The following is a 24,430-nucleotide window of genomic DNA, read 5'->3' as shown; positions in this document are numbered from 1 at the left end:
CAAATTAAAGAAAATGAAATGGGCAGAAGCAGAGTGTAGATTACCTCCTTTTTGTCAAAAATGGTGGGAATTTGAAAATTAATAATAAAAAAGGGAACAGATGCAGTAACATGCCAGAGGGAGATTAATGTGGAGAGTAAAATCTGTGAGCAACAAAACTGAAGCAAACTGAATCAGTGGGAGGTGGTTGTACAATCAAAATCAGGATAAAAGAGAAATTACAAACAACCCTGCACTTGTCAAAGTAGTAGTAATGAAATCCTGACTCTGCCAGCAGTGCGAACCTGTGTTAGCACTTTGGGGTAAGGCCGGGAGCCGGGTGCCAGGTAGGAGGGCAGCGCGAGGTTGCTGGGCAGCAGCCATCGCGTGCCGAACAGATGGCCGCGAAAGCTGGCCGGGGAGGGGCTCCTTAGCAGAACTAATCAGACAGTAACAGATAGGGCAGCTGGGAGGACTGACCACCGCGCGGCGAGCGGTGGGGTAGCCGCAGCCTGCCCCGATGTGTGCAGTGGTGCGCCCACGCCTCCGCGAGAAGACCTTGCCGCGTCTTTCGGCAGCCCAAACTTTGGCCAAGCGCAGGGCCCACCGCCGCCCCTTGCACCCGTGCGGGATGCGCGACCCTCCGAGCTCCTGGCCCGTCCCGACTAGGTGGCTTGTGCTGCCTGCGACCTGCCGAAATGCAGCTACGCTCAGCCCTGGTGTATGATAACGTTGCCTGTTTTCCTCTTTTATTGCAGCAGCGTGTTGACGGCAGGATTTGGAAATCTGTGTATGTACGAAAGCACACGGATCTGGGGACGGATGCAGCAAAGTGCCAAGGCAACTTTGCCACTGCGGAGGTTGAGGCGAGGTGCGGGGCAGCACCTTGCCCCAGGCCCAGGCCCTTCCCAGCACTGACTCCGGCTCTCTCCTGCTTTATTTCTGCTCCCTCCTCGCAAATGAGGGCTCAGGCAAAACGAACTGAGGCCCGAGCCTCCTGATCTTGAGTCGCATGAATGATTTTACTCACGCAAGGAGGGGAGATCAATAGGGTTTCCTGTGCGAGTAAGAGGTAGTCATGTGAGAAAGGATTATGGGGTCGCGCCCTGTGTTGATGACTGTCAGCTTGAAAGAGAAATGAAAACAAAATTTTATTAAGGAAGGGGGGAGAACCCCCCCTCCCAAGTGTCAGAACAGAAACCTGACTTGTTACTGCCCTGTTTTGTTTGATCATAATATGTGATACTTTTTAGACAATTTTAACAAAGAAATCTACATCTCCTGCATCTGCTTTTGAACTTGTATATCTCTCTTTTGCAGAAGGGTTTATAGCTTGGCTCAATTATTCATTTTGAGCAGGGAGGGGAGGAAACATTACAGGGATTTGAAATAGGTGGTATAACATAGCCATATGCTATTTATGCAGCAGTTTCTGCAATAAATCTAATTTGGTGCTGTCAAAAAAAATTAGACTTATTTGATATAGCAGCACATTAGTAAATGATTGTGGTAGCTTTGTAAGTTGTCATTCACTCTGCTTTACTTGTAACAGAATCTTGCAAAGCTTTTTTTTTCCTTTCTCCCCGAGCAACTCTGTGAAAAATCTCTCAGTTCTTTGTCCTACAGCTGTAGAAACTGCAAATATTTCCACAGCTGAAAAGAAGGTCTTGCTTTAAGGTAACTGAAGAAGGGGATAGAAGAAAGAATAACCTCTATTGTTAGCAATTATATGAATGTATAGGCAGAAAAATCAATAGAATGGAGGGGGGGAGATGGATTTCTCCCTTGCCTACAGGTTTTCATAGTGCAGCTGAAATTGTTTATCTCATTATACAGCATGTAGATAAATTAGCTGCTCTGCGTTATTATAGAAGGTAAAATATTTTACCTGCCATGATAAGACCATATGCTGCTTTACGAAGACTGATACTGAATGATTTGAAATAAATCAGTGCTCTCATCTTCTGGCAGTGGCTTTTAGAAATTTCTGAGTTTTGTATCATGATAATGCAGTTATTTAAATATCTTTCTGTTTAATTATTTAAACATATTTAAGATTACAACACAAACATTTAAAGGCCATTAATGAAGTTTGAAAAGAGGAATAAAGAAAACTTAAATACTGGAGTAAAGGAGAAATCTAAAATCATCAGTTAATTTTGGATATGAAAGTCTTTATAAATCACCTTTTTTCATTTTAAAAGAGTTTAAACATGGTTGACAATTTAATTTCTTGTACTACAATACAGATTTCTCAAGGAAGAGGCAATAATACATTTTCAGAGTTCAGTCTTAGATTTATCTAAATTTTTCTCCGTAGCATTTAAACTGCAACTGGTTGCATTGAATTTCTCTAATGATTTCATCCTTTATACATCGCATCAGGTTGTTGAGGCAGCCAAATTGCTACTGCATGTAGAGTGCGGTTCAGGAGCAGTAACAATACTTAAAGCGCTTTGGAGCGAGCAGTGAATTCAGATGAAATACAGAAGAGACTAACTGCTATAGAAAACAAGCATCTTTTAAAAGGTCTTTGTTTTGAGCATTTATTATTCAGCACTAACAGTAATAAGTTTATGCATGTATATCAAATGTTTACTTTGATCTCATTCAAATTAGGATTTCTGTTTGTGTGGCTAATGACAACAGGATAATGATTCTTTTTTTAAATCATAAAAATCATTCAGACACATGTATTCAAGCCTGCTGGATTTTTTTGCTGAATATGCTACTGGAGAAATGTTTCTGATTTGTTTGACTAGTTCTAGGACTTTTCTCTCAAGTACATTCGAAAGCTTGTTTTTACAGTAAGCTAAAATGTACTTTTTCTGTCAGCACTTGGTATTTGTTGTATGAACTTAAGCAATTTTAAAAGATGCCTTGTGCTTTCAAAAATATAATGAAAGTTGTTTGTTTCATTCACTTGCAGTGATTTTTTTTTTTTTTTTTGTCTCCTATGCAGGATTCTGCTCCCGAAATTATTACCTAGAAAAAATTTCAACAGAGAACCCAAAGGGTCCTCAGTTGGGGACTTTATCAAACTTGACATTTTAAGAACATTAGCTATAGCTTGTCATCTCCGTAGAAGGTAGTTGGTGGATTGGGGGGGGGGGGGGGGGGACGAAAAATTACCTGAGCGTGCCAGCTTTGGCTGCCTTGCTCTTCTCGTCACACCCTTGCTCAGTCCCCTAGCACCGGTGATTGGTCGGGGGGGAAGAGGGAGCTGGGAGAAGCCTGTCCCGAGTGAGCGGGAGCAGCTCTGCCCCTGCTGCCGGCTGCTCGGCAGAGCTGACCTGCTTTCCCTCTCTGTGCTGGCAGCGTGGCCAGCTTCATAATCCTGCTACCATTGGTTGCCCCGCTATTCCAGGTGATCTGCATATTGAACTACATTTTTGCAGGAATAGGAGCAACTGTTCGTGATTATCTTCTCCTTGTTGTTCATGTACCTTCTACAGGGCTTAAATCAAAATAGGGAATAAGGGTTTCTCTGTAGTTAGGTGGGACACTGCTGCATGTTCCTCTTGTTCCTAAATTCCTCTTTTGTGCATTTCCAATGCTTTTTGTGCACTTTCGTGCAGTTCCTAAGAAAGAAGATGAGAGCCACAGAAAACGTTCCCTTGTAAATGCAGGCACTAAGCCCTGTGGAAAGGATGTATCAGTAACAAGTTATATCAGTATTAAGTTATTATTCAGCTAAACTTATGTAATATTTGTCAGTGCAATTTTTATTAGAGTGAAATTCAGACCTAACATAAGTATAACTGCGTTTCTGCTAATGAGATTGGATTACCTCCTGGATTTGCTCCCAGAAAGCTTTACTTTAAATTCCTTTTTGGTAGAAGGGTAATAAAATGGGTGGTTCCTTATAATTGCATACAAAACTTAAAATATATATTTTATTTTTTGGTACCATATTTCATCTTGGTGAAAGAATTCTTTTTTTCTTTTTCTTTTTTCTTTTTCAAAGGATCCCCAGATCTATGCAGTGAAATTGAAAGGTATTTATTATTTTAAAAGAATGAGACTGTTGAAGAGGCCAGTTAATAATTCAGGAGTTAGTGGTTATCAGAATCTATTTGTGAAAAGAAATATGGGCACAGGAATTGCTAAAAATAATGTATCGTGTTGACAATATGAATTTAGTCTCAGCTCTGACAAAAGAATCTTTACAATTCCTCTCAACATGGAAGGCAGTGTTTTAATAGGGTTGCATGGGTGTGTTTTACAAGGTTTAAAAACAAAAAAATCAGGACAATTCCGTTTTTAAAGTGTGGCATTGTAAACATCTATAGGTAAGTAAAAAACTGTGTTGCAGGTAAAAATAATTGACAATGATCAGCCACTTTTAGCTCTCTAAATTATTTTACTGTAATCTTATTCATTTTGCAGTTCCCATTTTACCTTTGTGTTTGCAGTAAATATCTTTGTTATGCAGCATTAAAATGCCAGTCAAAAGATTTTCATTTGTTATTTTGCTTTATTTACAATATTTTTATTAAGCCTTGTCCACTTCTTTGCATAGCTTTAAAAGTCTTTCTCAGAGATTCTGTCAGTCTTTACAAAAAGATACAGATATGAAGAAAAACATATTAGCTGTTGGTGTTAGCAAGCTATCATTAAAATGTATTATTTTACTTCAGTGTGATTTCTTCTTGTACCCCAAACCAATCCTCACAAATACAGAACTGCAAAGAAAGAACTTTGTCTTCTCCTGGTTAGCAGAAGTGGATTTAAATCCACGCCGACAGTTCATTTGACAATGACCTTGAGGGGCTTTGCTTCTTGAAGAAGAAAGCAGAAGCTTGCGGTAAACAAAGTTCACTTCTGACAGATGGATTGAATGACAGAAAGGTTGCGAGTGCCAGAATAGCCCTGGCAGAGGAGGAAATGTTCAGTGGAATCCAACAGGAGAGGAGGTGTGAACAGGTGCAGGGTTGCTGACGGAAGGGGAACCAGATGGAAGGAGCCAGAGCCAGTTTATTTAAAGGAAAAGGCAGAAAACACTGAAAGGCTGTGCGATCAGCGGCTAAAAGTGTGCATGGAAGAAGGTAAAAATTCACAAAGCAAAACTGCACAGTGGGATATCTAGCACTTAACATAATGGTAGTAATTTGTGAGTTTCGTTTCAAAGTTGCTATTCAAATATGTTTTTTTCCTTACCCTTGACAGCATAAAGATGAGAGATTTAAAACCTGACACCCGATAAAGAAAAAGTTTGACTGTCCATTATTTCTAATATTAACGTGCAGACAAAGTTCCAGTCAGGATAATGTTAATATTGTGCTATAGTTAACCAAAGCAATAAAAGGGATATAAGGCTGGATTTTTATTTTTAAATCACCTGCTCAAATCTAGCTCCTGTGATATGTGGGTGGATAAGTATGTCTTTTATTGGGATGTTTCTGTAATATCTAAGCAAATCAAGAACAGTCAGGTACAATGTAGTGTTAACCTAGTCTTTCTGGTCTTTCTTGCTTTTGGTCACAACTTTGTCGGTTTCCTCTAATATGTGGTATCTTGCTGTACCTTGGGGGAAAAGTCTAGCTTACCCTAGTTCAAATACTGCCCCCCCCCCAATCAAGTGTTAGCTTTGAGGTGGTCATCCTTCCGGAGAATGCCTTGTTCTGTCAAGTCATTCTGCTTCTTCCCAGTCTGTTCGTGCAAGGCTTTGTCCTTTGGAGGTAGAGAATCTGTTCAGGTCTCATGAACTTCCCCAGTAGCTGGTTCTAGTGGACAACTTGAAAGGATCAGGCCTACGGCTAGTTAGCTTAAACTACGAGTTACGTTGTCTGTCCCAACAGTGTGTGTGAGAAATCGGAGGTGACTGCTCAGCGGTCGTTTGTAGTACATCTGTGATCTACTGGATCATTCAGCTGTGCTGGTTTGGTCCGGATCAGGTGTGGGCTCACAGTCACTTTCCTTTCGAATTAGGCAGAGTGTGCGATGCAGTGTTTATGCTGACTTCATGCCAGCTGCAGTAGGACAGATGATACCTGATTTAGTATAAAGCTTGCTGGTACAAAGTTAACGTACCAAAAACATTGGGTTTTTGAACAAATTTGAATTGGCAGAGTGAGTTCATAGCAGATCAGGTCTCTACATCAGTTAGCTGCATCATTTTTTGATTCAATATTAGGAGCCTGAAGGCTGGCTTTGCTGTATTAGCAAGCTGAGCCTTAGAGTGCAGTTTTGCAAGTGCTCTAAGCTGATCTAAGTCTATGTTGCTACTGAAAAGGTTAATCCCCTCTTCCGCTATGCCTGTATTTCCAGCCCCTTGCTTATGCTGGCAGTGGAAGGCAGGCACCCATATGATCAGATGGTTTGGGGAGCTGATCAGATCGAAAAAGAATCGTTTGCTCTTGCTGGACAAGTTGCATGAGTGCTAATTATCAGAGGATATAAAAAAGGACTACACCTTATACTGGCACTGTTGCCTTACACTGACTTAAATCTATCATGAAACTGCATGTTAAGAGACGGCTGGTACTGAATTCAGGAATCACCATATGTCAAGAAAATTACTCCTTTATTTTAAATATAGTGAAAATAATTTACACTAATTTACATAACTTTGTATACACAGAGTGAATGCCTGCAAAAATCTATGATAAGCAAACATTTCAACATTCAGCCATTTGTAAAAGTGGCTTGTGAAGCAAGGAGAGCAAAGAGGAAAAGAATATTCTGGAGAACAAGGCACAATACTGTGAAATACTTAGGACTATGTGCTCAAACTTCACAGAAACCACTGTGGTGAATCTTCTCATGCATTTCATATACTGTACTTAATTGTTTCTTTCTGTATGGTCTCATCAGTCTAATAGTTCACAATCTTAATACCATTGCAAGATGGGTATTTACATGCAGAAGAATCAAATTTTGGTTTCAGTCAGTATATTTGACCTAATATAATATGTTACTTAATGTCAGAGACCTTTTTTTTTTCCTTCTCTAGCAATGAAATAGAGGGCAGTTAATGATAATATTTAGGTGTGGCTTGGTATACAGAGAACTATCTAGATTGAAAAGTGGTTATTGCCTGCTTTGAGGAGCTGGTGGCTTTCAGTTTATATCTCTTGAAGGCAAAATGCCGAAGGAATTAAATCATCTTATAGATCAGTTGTTGACAATTTTTTTCTGTTATTCTGACTTTAAAGGCAGTAAGAAAATCCTCTCCTTTCATTTTGTTACTTAATCTAGTTCGTAGCAGTAGAGATAGAAAATGGTAACATCAATTATAAATATACTCAAGGTAACTATATTCAAAATTCTTTATACTGTGTAAGCTTTCATAGGAATGTGGACCCTGTCTCTCTCAACTCCTGTGCCCTTTTCACCTTTCTCATGTCCACCAGTATCTCCAGTAAATGGTAATTTTGAAGTTGTTTTCAGGTACAGCAAGTACTCGAAAGTAGGATAAGAATCTTTTTCATGCATAGTCTTTAATGAGTAATATCTTTCTGATGCCTCAGGCAGGCTTTAAAGGGCAATGTGAAAGTCTTAGACTTCGCATTTTATTGTTTCTTTGACCTACTAATATTATATTAAGTGCAAATGTATAAAAAAGTTATAATATGGTTCCAATTGTATAACTACATTCCAAATAGAGAAATCTAGAAATAAATTTCAGCAGGAGTAATAAAGTCATATGCACCAACTATCCATCTCAGCAAAAATTGAAATTCTTAGGAAAAAGTAGAATTTAGTGGAAAAAAAATAGGATTTAGTGGAAAAATCCATTATTTGGATTCTGGGGATTGGGACACAGTTGTTTACCCTATTTTATTATTTGTGTTGTGGGGAAAATAATTGTAAGCTAATTTGTCAAACAGTTGTAAATAGTCTCTTGACAAAAGTTGGAAATATGGACAGAGCTTAATCTTTTTTTGTGTTCTCTCCCCAAAGTGTTCCTTGGATTTGAGGTGTTTTTGTGAAGTAATAGTACCCTGGGACAGCTGTCTCTTCTGATCTTTTATCTCATGTAGTAAAAGGTTTTCTTTATATTTGGTTCATTAACCTACTCTAAAAGGTATTTTTATAGCATCTTCTAGCCTTTCAGATCTATATTTAAAGAGCAGCAGCAATCTGAATGTTTAATTTCTTAACAGATTCAAACTTCTGACCTTTACTTAACTTCTCTCATTGCTTGCAGTAGTTTCTGCTTGGCATGGTTTTGAGAAAAAAGCTCTGGCATTTCATTACATGAGGATACACTCTGTATCTATAAACTAATGTAACTAGGCAGCTTACATCATAAAAATAAATCTAAAAATCTTTTTTAAACCTCAGTTCTCAGGAATAGAACCATATGCACTCTTAACAATGACACAGTCCTCTAATTCTACCAGTAAAATTAATACATAAGTCACTGCAAAATTTGACCATACAATTGTAGACTGTACTGAAGCTCACCAAACACAGTGTGCTGGCTGGGGCAGGTTCCAGCAACTTGAGCTTTCCACTGAGAAGACCTGGCAGCGGGCTCCCGAATCAGCATCCAGTCAGTTCCCACAAACACACGTAAAGAGCAACTCAGTGGGTAACTCCCCCAATGGGATACAGGAAGAGCAATTTTTAAGCTCCTTGAAGAGGTTTAAAGAAGTGGCCTGATCATGATGCTTTTACAAGTTATTTCCATGCAATTCTTGCACACGCATGCATGTGTACATCTTTCTAATTTATTTTTGGACATAGGAACATTTGTTTCATGCCTCTTCTTCTGCCCTGTAAATGCACAGAGAGCCACAATATCCAGCCAGTCTAAACATGAACTGAAAAAATTAAGACCTTTGTTAAAAAAGATCAAGGAGCAAAAAATGTACAGTGTTGTGTAGGAAGAAACCAGGAAATATCATCTTTCCAGCTATGTCCTTGGTCATAGCAATCCTAGGTATTAACAAGGAAGTATTAGGTGAAAATACGTAGGCCTAGGAAGTAGGCTGTGCTTCCTTTTGCGAAGGAAGATGACCAAGACCACCAGCACCAGACACAGGGTTCCTAAAAGCCTAACTTAAGGGAAAGGGAGAAATCTTCTGACCCTGAATCTTGTTATTGACTTGACTTTAAACATATGAGCAAGGTATATGCTCTAGAGCTCTGTTAACTTATAAGGTGTGGAAATTACTAATTTTGAATCATAACTGTACTTAAAACTAGCATTTACTAATTTACCCACAGAATTTTGGGTCTTACTGTATTGCATTTCCTAATCTAAAAATTTGAAAATATTGAAAGATTTCAGATAGTATATGATATAACCCTGGAAATATGTTCTCCAGTATAAATATGAATAGGATACTACACTGCTGTTAAATTGAATGGCAGATCTGAAAGGAATTTTAGGAGTTTTACCTTAATAGAATGATTTAAGACCATTTCTGGAGAGAAGGACTTCTGGTTGTGTGATAATTTCCTTTTTATATTTGAAAAACCAACCATCAGGCTTGTCCACTCACCAGGAGAAACCGAGCCCTTATCCTTCTGTGTATGAATTAGCTACAATATGAAAACATATATGGAGGATAGAAGAGAGAAATTGTGAAGCCTTCTGACCCAAAGTATGATCTTATTCTATGTGCCTTTTTTATCACCTTTATTATTGCAGTATCTGAGTATTTTCTAGTAATGCAGTAAGAGACTTTGCAAACATTCTTCTGATGTGATGTTGATAACATGCATAGGGTAGGTATTATAACTTCCTTTTTCAGGTTCTGTTTATTTTTATTGTGAATGTTGCTATGTGGTTTTTGCCTGTTGCTTGAGAGAAGAGCAAGGATATGCTCTGATTTTCCGTTATTTCCTTGTCACTTGTAGCTGAAATAATAATATGAGCAACCTATGAGAAGATGATTCGGAAAGCTAGCTTAGTAGAAAGCTTGCAAGGTATACAGCATAAGACATTGCTGAACCATTGTACCCAAAGGTATTGGCCAAAATCTTGAAAAGTTCCTAACAAACATAAGCTTTCAAGTCCTGTTTCCAAAAGTGGCATAGTGCTGTAAATGATGCAGGTGTTTGTGAGCCAGATTTATGTAAAGATGCTGGGAATTAAATGCTTAGGTACTTTCTCAGAACTAGCCCAAACTCTTTTTCAGTTTGCTATATAGAAGCTTATGCTACATGTTCATTTTCAAATAAAAGATAAGAGAGGAAGCTCTCCTCCTCTGGAAGTGCTGAGGCAGCCCACACTGAGTGTGTTGCCTCTTCTGGCAGGGTTTGCTGTGCAGCTGTTCACAGTAGTGGCCTACCTGGCTAACAGTTACCTGGGGAAAGGTCCGGACTCTCCTGCTGAGGCAGGTAGTGCAGGTGTCGGTGTTAGACTCAACTGGTCCTCTAGCTTCCCAAGTGTTAATATTGGTACTGAGTTCCAGGACTGGTGATTGACCAGCAATATTGTCAGTTTGGATACCTCAAATGTTTGGAATATTAAATGCCAGCTACTCCTACTACTTTATGGACTCCAGTTTAAAGTATATATGTATGAAAGCCTAAAATATGTCCTAATTATGTTTTAATCATAATTAACAAGAAATAAAAATGTCAAAATAAGATTCCGATAACCTCTGATGTGCTTCTAAACTAAAAAAATGGCTACAGTTTTTTAATTTGTCTGATTAAGTCCATAGTCCTTACTAATGCATCTGTTAGCTTTTTACAAAACACCACATGCTGATCTCATGGAAAAATCAAATAGGGAGCATGGTTGCTTCACATCATAGTTGCTCTGTCAGAAGACTTACTGACAACCTCCAGCCAGAGACCTAATTCTCCACTGAGATTCATCCTATATTTTTCATTTTACATTTTTATTGTTACTGTTACTACTTTTACTGTGAGCAAAAAGTCTTGCAGAAATACCTACTAGTGAAGTGCATTATAAAATTTGAAGTTTTATCATTCAAAATTCTGTTCTCTTTTTGCAGTCAAAATCACTGAGCTCCATATTCCCATCACTAGGTTCTAACTCCTTCCTTTTTCTTTATTGAGAAGCCGTTTGGCAGATATTAGTCTTCTATTGAAAATGGAGAAATCATCCAGTTTTTATTTATTAGCAATGGGAAAGTTTTTATTAAATCTGGTGGCTCAAATTCAGGTAGTATACTTTGAGCTTAGCTTCAAGGTCAAAATGAATTTTTACTTTGTTTACAGTGAGGACTTTTTCAAGGTTTGCAAATGATGGCAATTTCTCTTTTCTCCTTCTTGTGCCTTAAACTACAGTTTATTGTGGCCTTTGTTTTATCATGAACATTTAGGAGTCATGGCTTTCAGTTGCTGCAAACTGGTATTCAGTTCATTGAGATATGTGAACAAATTAACTATGTAAGCTGCTCTCGACAGCCATAACTCAGCCTCAAAACAGTCCAAGTGTTCAAAAACTGAAATCACGATGGAAAACTTGTATTTCAGAATAGAGCTCAAGGAGATGAGGCATCTGGTCTGTATATGACACGTCTTTGATGGTAGCTTCTCACTTCGTTGCATAAAGATGAAAATAACCATGAGTTCAATGCTTGTGCCTGAGTAAAACTGACCACAGTTATGGCCAAATCCTGAATTATTTTCAGACTGACATTTATTTATTTATTTTGTGTTTCACAATGGATGCTATGTGAGAAAAGTTTAATGTTTGCTACTGTCGCCAATTTTGATTCAATCTATGGATTCTGTTAGAGCACAAGCTGCTGCAGTTTAACCACTCCATACCATTTTCAGTGATAAAAATAGTTGATGCTTTAAAAAGTTCTGGTACAATAAGCCTTTAGCTTTCATTTATGATTCAGATCTTACCTATGCCACCAAAAGTAGGTTATTGTTGCTTTGTTTTATATTGTCTACGTGCTTTCCATTAGTCACAATATTTAAATATGAGAAATTCTCAATATGAGAAATTCTCAAGTTCTTGCAATATGAAATTTCTGGTGTCTTCGTACTAGTTCTGGAGGGTTATAACTGTTTCCTGTCTATTCATAGCCTCTCTTTTTCTTAAGTCAAGAAGTTTCCATTAAAATCATTTTATTCAAATAGTTCTGAGGTAGAGTACAAGTCAAGCAACAATAGAAATTCATAGTAAGTGATATAGGCAGACACTGGCTCACTTTTTTTTTCACAATAAATAGTGTCAAACCTTCTAAAATTCTTGCAGCAATTGTTGTTTGTAGCAGAAAAGTTACCAGTAGTTCCCAAAATCTCTTGGGCCCTAGTTCACTCTTCTGCATGTTTTATTCATTGGGTTTTTTCTCTGTATGTGTAAAATGTATTGAGGAAGTTTTCTGTAGGATGGCAGAGAGATTGAAGTTGGGTACAGGGGAAATGTCCACTACTGGTGTGGGCGAAAGGCTCACCACTCATTTAAGCTTTGGCTTCAGAAGATCTTTTTGTTCCTCAGCAGCTCTAGGCCCCTCAGGTGTTGCTCTTACATATTTAAATGGGGGTTTGTGGCACTAGAAACATCTCAATCCTAAAATTTTCTAGGTGCTAAAATTGAGACTGGTCAGCTACCCTTCTACTTAAGACTCATCTGTGTCTTCCTAGCCTTACAATCAAGCTAGGCTTACAAGTCTTCCTAGGCTTACAGTCACGCTTTTATCCACTACACAAAATTAGCTGTTTTCACCCACCGCATATACACTTCACTTCAGATATAGGAAGCTGCCCATGCATCCATTGTTTCTGAACTCCTGTTAGTTTACTCTACATAGTAGGTAGCACAGGTGAGTGGCTTTTTTGGATGGGTCCCTTTAGCAGAGGGTTCCTGGTGGCTGCAGATTCTCCATTTGCTTTGAATTTGCCCATTGGCACGTGTCCTTTTTGGACGGGAGGGACCCGAGCAGTGAGAAATGGACGTTTACAGGTTTGCCTTGGTAGCTTCAGCTGTGCAGCCTGATGCGTGCTGAAGGCTACCCCTAGCTGAAAGCCAGCCAGCCGGCTGTGTACCAGATGACAACGCAGCACCCAACTGCACACAGCCATCTCGCACAAGACACTACTAAATAAAATACTGTGCTACTGTCACTTTCTTTAGCTGAAGGTGTCTGGGGGCTATGTTAGGTGGTGGTGCAATTTGTTGAGCAGTCCAGTGCTCATGACAACTGTCTGAATGTCAAAGATATTTGGAAGGGGGGAGAGGGGTTTGAATAGAGCGATTTCCAGCAAATATGGAAAGATTTTTCATCATAATGCTTTCCATATTTGGAACTTACACTTAGGAGGTGATATATGCATCACTCCCTAGGATAGCCCCAGTATAGTTTCAAAGTAGTTCTGAGAATAATGTGATAAAGGTGCAGTTTGTTGTATGAAATTTCCTTGAAAAAAATACTTTGTTTCCTTATGGCTACAACAGTCTCTATATTTAAATGTATTCTCTGTGTCAAATCAGTCTCAATCCTATCTCAAAAATAAAAGAAAAAAAAAAGCCTGTGATTTCAATGGGAGTTTTGCCTAAGGTAGGGCTTGCAACATCAGGACCAGGAATTAGTGTAATGTGACCCACCATTTGTGTTGCTTTGGGGTAAATTTAAGAGAGAAGATTTAACATTGTGTATGTCATGCTGAGATATTGCAATATCTCGGATGAGTTATTAGGCACCAAGCCGAAGGTTAAGTGCAGCAACCACACGAGATATGACTTTATCCTTACATGGTCTATCCTCATGTTTTATTTTGTTGCCCACTGTTATGGGTACTATTGCTAAACTAAACAAAACATCCGTAAGACTTTATTGAAACCTAAGCTATTAAATGTAGTTTCAATAGAAAAGTGTGTGCGTATGTATGTCATTTGAAATCTAGAAATCAATCCCCATATGTGTGAACTCCCTGAAATTTTGAATCTAGATACAAATGTATGCCCGATATGAATATTCACAACCTTTGGGAAAGTTCAGATCTGAATTTGCAGTTTGGGACCTTTTCTAATCTATATGCATATCTCTTTGCTTTCTTATTTTCCATGCTGTTTTTGCTTGGCTTGCATTAAATAAAATGCTTCAATGGAGTGTGGTCGTCTGGCATTTGTTTTGCCTCAGGAATAGATTGCCCCATCTTGCATATTTGGTCAAGTAAACTGCTCTCTTGCCTGCATACTTCAATAATAATACTGGGCTTTAGACCTTCCTCTACAACCCCCCAGTGAGCAGAACCACAAGTGACTGTGCCTGTGTGGTGCTAACAGTCTTCTGTATTGTAACGGATGCATTCATCTCTATTTACATAAATTAATAGTTAAAACTTGTTTGGTTGCTTAAGAAAACTCATTAGGCTTTTAGAATAGCTGTATTATGAGCACTGTGGAGTTTGCTCCCATTGACTTATCTTCTACTGATTCACTGGGAACTGGTCCATCTTGGGATCAGGTCCCTAAGTTTCATTGCAAAATTAAATATATGGCATATAAAAGAAAAATCAAATAATCTGTTTAATGCGAAGTGGATGTAGGGAAACTTCCTTATGAAAAAGAAGTTGTGTTTAAAATTTTTTAAAATAAAATATTTTTGTCTAGAAGGGTAATTTTTACTCAGGAAATAGATCACATTTTTAATCCATTTTTTACTAGTCACTGGAGAATGTTTGACATTGCAAGAGAAAGGTCAGTTTGTACAACATGAGGTGGAAGGGGAATGTTTCACATGAAAGGCTTGGTCAGATTTTCTTTGTCATTATTATTAATCAAATGATTTTCCTGCTTTACTCCTCATCTCCAATGTAGAATTTTTATTTTTCTTTATTTCCTATTTGGCTTTTATAGGTTGGAGAAAGAGAGCATTCAGCACAGCATTAGCAGTGAAGCAAAGGCCCAAGCCCTTCAGGCCCAGCAAAGAGAGCAGGAGCTGACACAGAAGATGCAGCAAATGGAGGCCCAGCATGAGAAAACTGGTAGGTGGTAGGGAAAGATTAGAGCCTGGGCACTCACTCACAAGCCAGGCCCACGCCTTACTGTGAAATGACATCAGGAACACCTGTAACCTTTGGCTGGCCGAAGGGAGCAGATGCTAACTACACCGGAGATTCCGAATTACATATTAGTTAGCGTTTAAAAGAGAAAATGGAAAGTATTGCCCACTGTCTGTTGATTTCAGAGTGCTGCTCTCACATCTGTTGCACCATCTGGATTATGAGTTTATTTACCTGTGTTCAAGAAACGTAAAGCTGAGAGAGACCACAACAAAGTAGAAAAACAAAGGGCTTGTTTTTGGCTGGATTTTCAGGCACACATGTTATATAAAGAAAATAGCATCAGAAGCTCTGCGGGAAATGCTCTGAGCTTACAGTTAAAGTCTCCTGAATAGCATTGAACAGTTCCCACAGTACACACATTATAGCTACTCTAAAAGCTTAATGAGTTTGCTTCGGCATCCAAACTGGAGAAAAGCTTTAGCCATTAATTGGTTCTTAATTCACTGTCGCAGCTGGATGTAATTCACTGGCTCCAAATTGATATGTTCCTTTATTTAATCTTTGCAGCCTCAAACATTTTTAGCATTAGTATGTCCCCCTTCACTCTCAATCTAGAAGAAAGATGTTTAATCCCTTGCATACTTCAGGTTCTCATAACAAGAGACTTCATTGCATTGCCTTAGCTGATCGATAACTTTTCACCTTTAATCTGGAAGTAAAATGGACTTTCAAAAAAACCCCTCTTTGTTATTGCTAAGTATTATGCCAATAACATTAATGAAGGTCCAAGTTATAAACAAAAGAGACATTTTTACAGAGAAAATCTCTAACCCCTGAGCATGGAAAGAAGGAAGAGCTTCAGCTTTTATGGAACATGGTATATTCATATGTTTAATGAAATACCATTTTCATCCACCTGTCTTGCAACATCTTTAGAAAAATGTACCTTGTGTTACTCCTAAGCAGTGCCAACTAATACCTGAGGTAGCAGACACATTTACATCTTCCATCTGATTTATTTTTGCCTTTTTCTGCGGCATTTTCACATTACGAGAGACCTTAGCTTGTGTTCAGAGAATGCAAACAAGTATGTTATGACTGCTGTCTACACAGCAGGAGAAGAAAAGAAGTTCTCAGAATCATTTTTCCCTATTCTACCCAACACATCTGTATATGACCCAGTGTAATTTTGCATGATAGATGTGTAATTTATCCCTCCTGGTGCATAAATTGTTGCAGTATACAAAAATGAAACAACATTAAGACTGACTATGGCTTTTTATATCTCTAATAGAATTAGAAGAATTTGAAAATGATGGTAGACATTTAATTTGTGCATAAAGAAACCCTTGTTTATTATGATCTTACATGTAAGAAATCTGGGTAACGATGGCCTGTCTTTCTGTGAATGATTTTAAAAGCAGAAATCGGGAAACTTCATTCTGCAATATCTTCATTTTGAAACAGTAAAGATCTTTGATTTCTAGGTTATGAGGTTTTGGTGCGGCCAAGGTGATAGTAACTGAAAATGGTTTTGTAAAATGATTTCACTGTGCCTGTCACTTGACAATAAGTCTAGAGCTCATCATTAAAAAAAAAAAAAAAAAAAAAAAGGAAAAAGAAAAACCATAGAGAGTGCAGGACACAGTAATTAAGAGCTGCGTTCTTAAGGACCAAAGGAAATGAGTCTACAGTGTGTTTGGATTTCCAGTGCGTCGCCTACACCAGTTGAGCAAGGAAAGATCTGCTAGGCCATTGTTTGCCCATCTTATTCCTCTCAGAAATATCAGTGAACTTCCACCTAAAAAGCAAAAACACCAGATTAGATATCTAGTCTTAATGGTGATTCCTGTCGCACAAGATCTGAGTCCATGGTCACATCAAATTGCCTGTTTTAACACCCCTGTGCATTTCTAAAGGAAGCTGCCTCATCCACCTTTTACCAGAGAGTGATAATAAGGACAGTGGGCTGATAGGATCAGATTATCTCTACAGAAACAGAGAACCTGCCACCCTTTACAAGATAATGTCCTAATGATAAGTAGCAAAAAAGAAGGCAGGGGTGGGGATGGGGACATGTGGATATTAGCAGAAAAAAACATTTTAGGTTAGCTTATCCTGGCATATAGCCTTTCTTTGGTAAATGCTGATTAATATCATAATCTCTTGCCCTGGTAGCTAAAGTTTAAAAAATATACCAAAAATGGTAGGATTAGAAGAAAGACATTAGGAATATATTAAATTGTTTCTCTATGAATTTTTACAATTTTCAAATAAATTTCTAGTTTTATAATTTTATAATTTCTAGTAAATGAACTGGATTCATTGCTGACCTCCCACAACACGTTCATAGCAAAATTAAAGGAAGAATGTTGTATGTTGGCAAGGAAGTTGGAGCAAATATCAGAGAAATACAGGTTAGTACTTTTTTTTATTCTATCCTATCCCTTTTATTATTAGGCCATGCTTCTTTATTTTTCGTTTGTACTTACTATTCATCTTGTCCTAGCTATTATACAGCTTCTCAATGTGAATGTAGCATATACCATTTAAGAAACAGGTATGGATTTTTATCCAGGGAAATTCTAATTTTCCTCTTTTTAGATGGTGTTTCTGGCCATTAATTCAAATTACTTTTACTATTCCAGTATAAAAATGACATACTATTATATTCTTCCTGATGTTCATATTCTTAATATGAAAAGTAGAAAATAGTTAACAAAAGAGCTACAATTTCAGTTCATCTGAAATTATATGAAAAATGCTAAATATTTCACATTCTCCAAACTGTAGTCTGTTGGTTAAATTATTTACTTAAAGTCACAATGCTACATACTGAATAATTATCTCTGGAAAAAATTCTTGTCAAAATTGCTTGTCATTAAAGCTCTGATTCTGCCACCACTTGTTTTGTGGTGCTCTCATTAAAATCAATAGCAGTTCTAAATGCAAAGCAATTAAAAAAATTCTGGAGTAGAACAAAAACTGGAAGCAATAAATGGTTAAAATAAATACAAGAGTATTAAGGTATCTATTTCAAAGTTACCTCCTATAGGACAGGACTATCATGTTTTAAATAACTGAGAATTTTGTAGTTGCAGCCCTCACACTGTATTAATAAATAGTTCGATTTTACATTTTTTCATTTTTTCGTTCAATTTTCTATTTTTTTTTATATTTCATCTCTGTTGAAACTTTCTTCAAGGTTCATATTTAGGGTAGGAAACAGGAGTTATGTGGTGAGCTGGCATTCTGCAACTTATGCAAATTTCATGCAAAGTGAATTTGGTAGTTAGGGGTAGGATTCATCTTACTTCACAGAAGCTGTCTAAAACACTCGGCAAAGACAGAATTGGTCTTCAAGTTATGATTCTTCTTCTGGTGGGTGGATTTAGTCACTCTGTTGAGGTAACATAAGGGGGGCCATCCTCGGTCAGGGAGAGGGTTCTTTTACCCCAGTATCCGGTTTCCAAGAATGATCATAAGGGAATAAGTAGATGGCAGGCATATATGATGCTTCCCACATGTACTCCTTCCACTGCCCAGCCTACTTTCCACTGAATATAAAGTGTTGACTAGCTGTTACATGGTTGAAGTTGTGAGCTGAATCCCATGCAGAGTGTTTGGGGAAGGAATTAGAAACTTGAGGAAATGTAAGCACTCTTTCCTTGCAAATGTTGTGGTGGATACTCCAGAGATAAGCAAATGGGATTTTCTCCTGAAAAAGCAGAGCTTCTCTGCTAAAGTCATATAAAATTAAATAGATTTACAGTAATATTCAAATCATATTATTCCAGCAATAAAAACGCATGCAGACTTTGTTGCTAGAGCTCACCATCACAGACTAGTAACTGTAAAAGGATGGAGGAAAGACAGGAAACATACTGTGAAAACACATTATTCTCTGAAAATAAATACCAGAGATTGCCAAGTGTTTCTCCACCTACCAGCATTAGCTCCCTGTGTCAAGAACCTGAAAAGGGGAAAAGGAGCCCTCTTCGATCCCTGCAAAATGGTATCTTTTGCAGAGGGAACAGTATGGAAAAACATTTGGTAACAGCTTTAAGTGGTGGCCCTAATATAGCTTGAGATTGCCTTCACTGGAGTGGGAGCTGCTGCAGGCAGATACAAGAGTGGACAAACAGGTAGGGGCAGAACTGAGAGAACGTATGAAAATGAGAACAGAAAGGAACTGGCGGTGGTGGAAAATGGCAAGCCAATAGATGGCTTCAAAAGGTGATGTGGCCAGAAGATCAGATGCAAAAAATAACTTCAGCTAAGTTTTAAATGAATAGCTGTGGTATATCCTTCAGTAACATGTTTCCTAAAGGCAGTCTTCCTGGCTCACTGTCACTGGATGGTGGTGGAGAACTACAGTTCTGGGGTAGAATCCTAGAGCTCTCTGCTTTGAGAAATGTCATCTTTGGAAGATCTTATAACTTTACTTCATGTGTATGTCAGTAAAAGCAGATCATGAAGCAGCATAGATTATTCAATATGCACTATTCGCACGGAAAAGATTTTTGCCCTATTTTTGGTATAGTGGCCTTGCCATGAACTGCAGCTACTGTAGAGATCCTGACCTCCGCACTAACAGACTTTTATCCCAGGGCACAAGAGAGGATTAGGACAAAAATGTTGCTTCTGGATATGAATTTTGAATCTAGTTGTGTATTTTCTTGCTGTACTTCTGGGATTTTTGTGCCTTAGTTCCATGGGGTTAAGAAATAATTGCATAATATCAGCCCCATTGTTTAATAGGTAAAACACTCAAGTGTTTTTAATAAGAGATGCAATAGTAAGTTTATTTAAAATTTTTGTTTCTTCATAGGAATTCAAAGGACCATTTTTAATAAGATACATTTCAAATTTATCTGTGATAAGTAGTTATTTGCACAATGTAAGTGGGACATTTCCAAACTGCATGTATGTTTTTATATTTCACACAGGCTTTCGGAGAAATCTAAACTGAAGTTTTCTTGTTTATATATAAACTGGCACCATTATTGTGAGTTAGCCCCTGTTCAGGATTAGAAAAGCTTCAGAAAGACAATGTCAACAAATTATAAACCCCTCAAGCTGTACAGAAAGCAGATAGTGTCTGTGCAGGTTTTTGTATGCATAGGCATGTTTAAAAATATAGTCCTTTGTTGATTTCTTCTCTGTTATTTTGTTCATTTTTTTTCTCTGATTGTCACTATCTGAGTTTCTGGGTTGTGGATTAATGCTTAACACTGCCCACTGTGTATTTGTGATTTGCGTTTTGTAATTAAGGGGAACAATGGGAGTCCATTGGGTCTCATTATATATAATGGTTGGTTTAATTTGTTTCACTTCTATCTTGTTAATTGTAAATTGATCATTAAGATTTGAATTCTAATCTGTCACCAGGGTTGTGAGTATTGAAGCTAGAGCAATGATCCTGGTTTTAATCACTGATGATGAGAAACAAATTTTATAATTTTGGTACATATTGCAGTTCATATATTTTAACACTGTATTTTATGGTGTTATAAATATTGTTAAATGACTTTTAGTGTAGTTTTACTGTTTGGACTATAATGTATAAATTATATTACTGTTTTGGCAATGGTAGGCATCCAACTGTGTGAGTTTAATTGAAGTAAGGAACACACACCCGGCTGAACTATTTTTCTGCATGTTTGGTTGACTGCAGTCATTGCACTCAATACCAGGAGTAAAATGTTTGTTGAAGGTAGCAATACAAAGATGTGAAACACAATCTGTATCCAGGATCAGTCATAAAGATTATATACAGTTTTTCTGAAAAATTATTATCCTGATACTCACTGTGTCAGCAAAAATATTTTGGAGCGTATATGTAATTGCTATACAAGTAAATGGTTTTAAGAGTAGGAAAAGACACTGCTTAAAAAAGCCAGCCTCTGTGCTGAGACTCCAAGTGCTGCAGTGCAAAAGATTGTTCAGAGTAAAGGCAGCATTGCCATCTTAGTGTTCAAAAATCAGCTCATCCTAAAAATATCCTGAGATTGGTTTAAATTATGAGTATTTAATCTTTGCTGGTTCTTTGCCTCCAAGTTTTGAATTTTTTGGATGAACTTGAATTTTTTCCAAGACTTTTTTAGCCAGGATGGGGGATAAAAACTTAACTTTGTTTTTAAACAGAAGTTGAGACTTTTTGGTAGTTAAATGAATCCAGAAGTATAGAGGATTATTTTGTTGTTGCCTTCCCCTCTTCCCTCCCCCCCCCGCCTCCATATCATCAATTACTTTGAACAATTAAGTGAGATTTGGCAAAGCTGCAGCACTATTACACATCTACTTACAAGCAAGCTTCCATTTTGTATTTTCAAATTAATGTGAAGTTGTAGCTATGCTCCATGCAGTTTTAAAATAATATTGATTTCATAGGGGTCTTATTAGCTCACACACTGATAGGGTACCATGACTGTGTGACCTCTGGGGCCAGCCTAAGTCTGCAGAAGTGCAGCTCCATGCAGAGTTCAGCTCAGATGGTGATGCTCCAAATGTCTGCACGCTTCAGTGTCTTCTCACTGAAACAGTTTAAACCCATCACTAACTTGGTCTGTTGGACCCAGAGTAGCTGCGGTGGAGCGCCATCAGCATGTCTGTGCTGTGTCCTTTATGCTCTGCATCCATCAGACATAGCACCCAACTTACAGGCTTTCCTAGCTTATATCACGCCCTGGAGTTGTGGGTGGGCTATCTCAGAATTTTGGCACTGCCCCTTTCTCCCCTATCCATGGTGTATGATGGCTTGTGAGCAGAGTGATTCAGAAGCAGTTACGCTGAACCTGGCTGGGTGGAATTGCTACTCATAGTCTATACGTGTTGTCATGTTCAGTACGGTTGTTCAGGCTTATTGCAATTCTATATATTTCTGTATTTTTATTACTAACAATTTTGAAGTCATGTAAAAATCACATAGAATTAATTGTCTTATGTCAGTCTTAGGAAACTGAGCCAGATAAGTGGGCTATTCAAAGCTACCTAAGAAGTTTATGTCAGATGATAATGAAAACTCTTGGTCTGCAGCCTTGTACTGAGACCAGTATTCTCTTTTTAATGCCAACACATGTACCTTTGTCATTGGCTGTTTCCTTGCCTGAACTTTTTAACGTTGATTTTGGTACGCATTCTGCCCTTCATATGTATTGTCCTTCAGAATTTCGGTGGAATGAAATACTTGAATCTGGGTGATCAAACTCTGAGATACTAGACTTGTAAGGGCTGTTGTGTAGATACTCTTTTAACTGTTGTTTTTTTTTTTTTTGGTGCCGAGTGCTTCAACTGTTACTACAGAAAAGGTGTTTTAGGAGAAGAGAACAGCCCAAGTAAAATGATTCAAAGTATTAGGCATTTAGGTCTGTATTTTGGGTATTAGAAATCATGCTACTGATGTTTTCAATTAATTGAGCATTTTCTTTTTCTTTAAGGATAATTTTCAGTAGTATATTATTTTGGGGTACGTTAGATTTGAATGCCTTGATCCTTCCAGAAAGAATTCCAGCACCTTAGAGATGCTGGAGATGAGTGAACAAGTCCCTTAAAACTTTCAGATTTTTACTGTCTTGAAAATTGCTTCTGCTGCTTCTATGAATCAGTCGGTCACATATAAATGAAGAAAAAGAAGCAGGCTCCCACAGTTGGGAAACCCTACAAGCACGGTAATTTGCAGTATTCCCACAGGGCACATACTGTTGTTGCCTTTTACTGGCAAGAAAGGAACACAAGATGGCAGATGAGTTTAATCCCTGTTATCCCTTGGTTGGGATCTGTTGCATGAGATCTCTGTTGAGCTGCTTTGTGAGGAAGCCTTGCTTCACTTGTCTTTCTGACAATATCGGTATCAAGTAAAGACCACGTTCATACTGTGTGATAATGGTTGGTCCAAATGACGACACTTTTCTAGTGCTGACATTTCACACTTGCTAGAATTTCTGCTAAATGATTGCTGTAACAATTTGACTTCTGTTGCCTTCCTGTAACTTCCTTCTCACTTTTATGTAACTGTCCAGGATGCTCTTTTGCGTATGAGTTTGATGGACATGATTCTGATGTATTTTTCAGTGATGCTCCTTGGTAGACCTGTAACCACAAGGTTAAATTCAATACATACAGTTTTTCAAAATTGCTCTTGTTCTTTTAGATTCACAGATGATATCATGTATTGTTCCTTATTTAAATATGAAAAGATTATGTTGTCATTTCCAGACTTGACTTGTCAGTGTAACAGCATATTTTTGAAGGAAGAGTATTCCAGCCCCCCTGTACTTTGTTTTATTTTTTTAAATGTCAGTTGTTGTTGCATTCTGTAACAGTCTAGAAGGTAAAGTATCTTTCTTCTGTAGCTGCAGCATATTTAAGTGTATGATTTAAAGATATCTCTGGAGCTTTTTAACCTCAAGATCTGGAGTGGCAGATGCCATAAAACAAATTTGCTTGCTTCTGATCCTTACTTTCTGATGGTATAGCAGATTCTGACATGTTCTCATTAACCTTTTCTGAAGAGTTAAACTGTACAAGTGCATAATGTATATTTTATCACAATTTTATCTGAGATCTTTTCCTGATATTAAGAAACAGCTCATGTCTATTTTTTCATGGGCTGACGGTTAGAGATGTAGCAAGTAGCAGTCCTAGGTCATTCATGGATCTGCTCACCCGTGAAGAGTAAGAATTGCTAAAGTGACTAATTTTCTTAAAGGCTGTGCAGAGATTAGTATGCCTGCATGGTTCGTCCCTTGTTTCTTAAGCTTTTATTCATTTTCCTCCTAAAGTGTTGTATCTCTTATGGTATTTTGGGCCTATTATATTATCAAAGTTTCTAAAACTATAGCACCATTGATAGTTCAGGCTGTACAGTACGGTAAGGTTTGAACAAGATTTTAGTAGCCATTTTTTAAGTTATATGTTAGCTTTTACAAATAAAGAGCTTGAAATATGTTTTCACAATGCTGGCCAAATTGTTGCTTAACAAGTATGAATTTACATTTAGTGATCTTACTTAACATCAGCACATGATATCAAATGGCATGCTTCTTAAATTAGTCTGAAGTTAGCTGACCTATGACTGAGTAATTGCCATTGGTGTATTTACCAGATACCCTTCAGCATTGTGTTCTTTCTTCTTAGAATTATTTGAAACAGTGTTTTGTTTCTGTGAGTTCTAGTAATAGCCTGTTTATGCATTATATATACATGTTTGAAATTTTATAAATGCTGAAGCCACATATTGATGGCACACTGCAGGATGAAATCTGACAACATCCATCATCACTGTTTTACTTCTGTAGATCTGAAGTCAACCAGCTTAGTCAGGAAAAAGAGTATCTTCATGGCAGATTGGAGAAGATGCAGAAAAGGAATGATGAATTGGAGCAACAATGTATCCAGCATGGGAGAATGCATGAGAGGATGAAGTCGAGGTAGGAGGTCCTGTTAATCTGTCAGTATATGGTATGATCTACTGTACCTGTTGTGGTGTGTAAACAGAAAAATGACACTGGGTTGTTTGAAAGTAATATTCTTTCTTTCATGAAAATGACTGCCT

At 37.8% G+C, this 24,430-nt stretch overlaps 1 protein-coding gene across 5 annotated transcripts in view; it reads left to right on the top strand.

The window, feature by feature from the left end:
- SDCCAG8 (SHH signaling and ciliogenesis regulator SDCCAG8) overlaps positions 1-24,430 on the top strand; it is a 115,448-nt gene that overhangs the window by 47,707 nt on the left and 43,311 nt on the right. For all 5 annotated transcript variants that reach the window (XM_067293349.1, XM_067293345.1, XM_067293346.1 and 2 more), the window contains 3 exons: positions 14,726-14,853; positions 17,183-17,291; positions 24,174-24,305. In XM_067293349.1, the coding sequence (XP_067149450.1) occupies positions 14,726-14,853; positions 17,183-17,291; positions 24,174-24,305 (369 nt within the window). The remainder of the gene's footprint in view (positions 1-14,725; positions 14,854-17,182; positions 17,292-24,173; positions 24,306-24,430) is intronic.

This window comes from Apteryx mantelli, chromosome 3 (genome assembly GCF_036417845.1).
Source record: "Apteryx mantelli isolate bAptMan1 chromosome 3, bAptMan1.hap1, whole genome shotgun sequence".
NCBI classification, from domain to species: domain Eukaryota; kingdom Metazoa; phylum Chordata; class Aves; order Apterygiformes; family Apterygidae; genus Apteryx; species Apteryx mantelli.
Note: the sequence above shows the minus strand (reverse complement) of the source record. Positions and strands in the feature narration are given on the sequence as shown.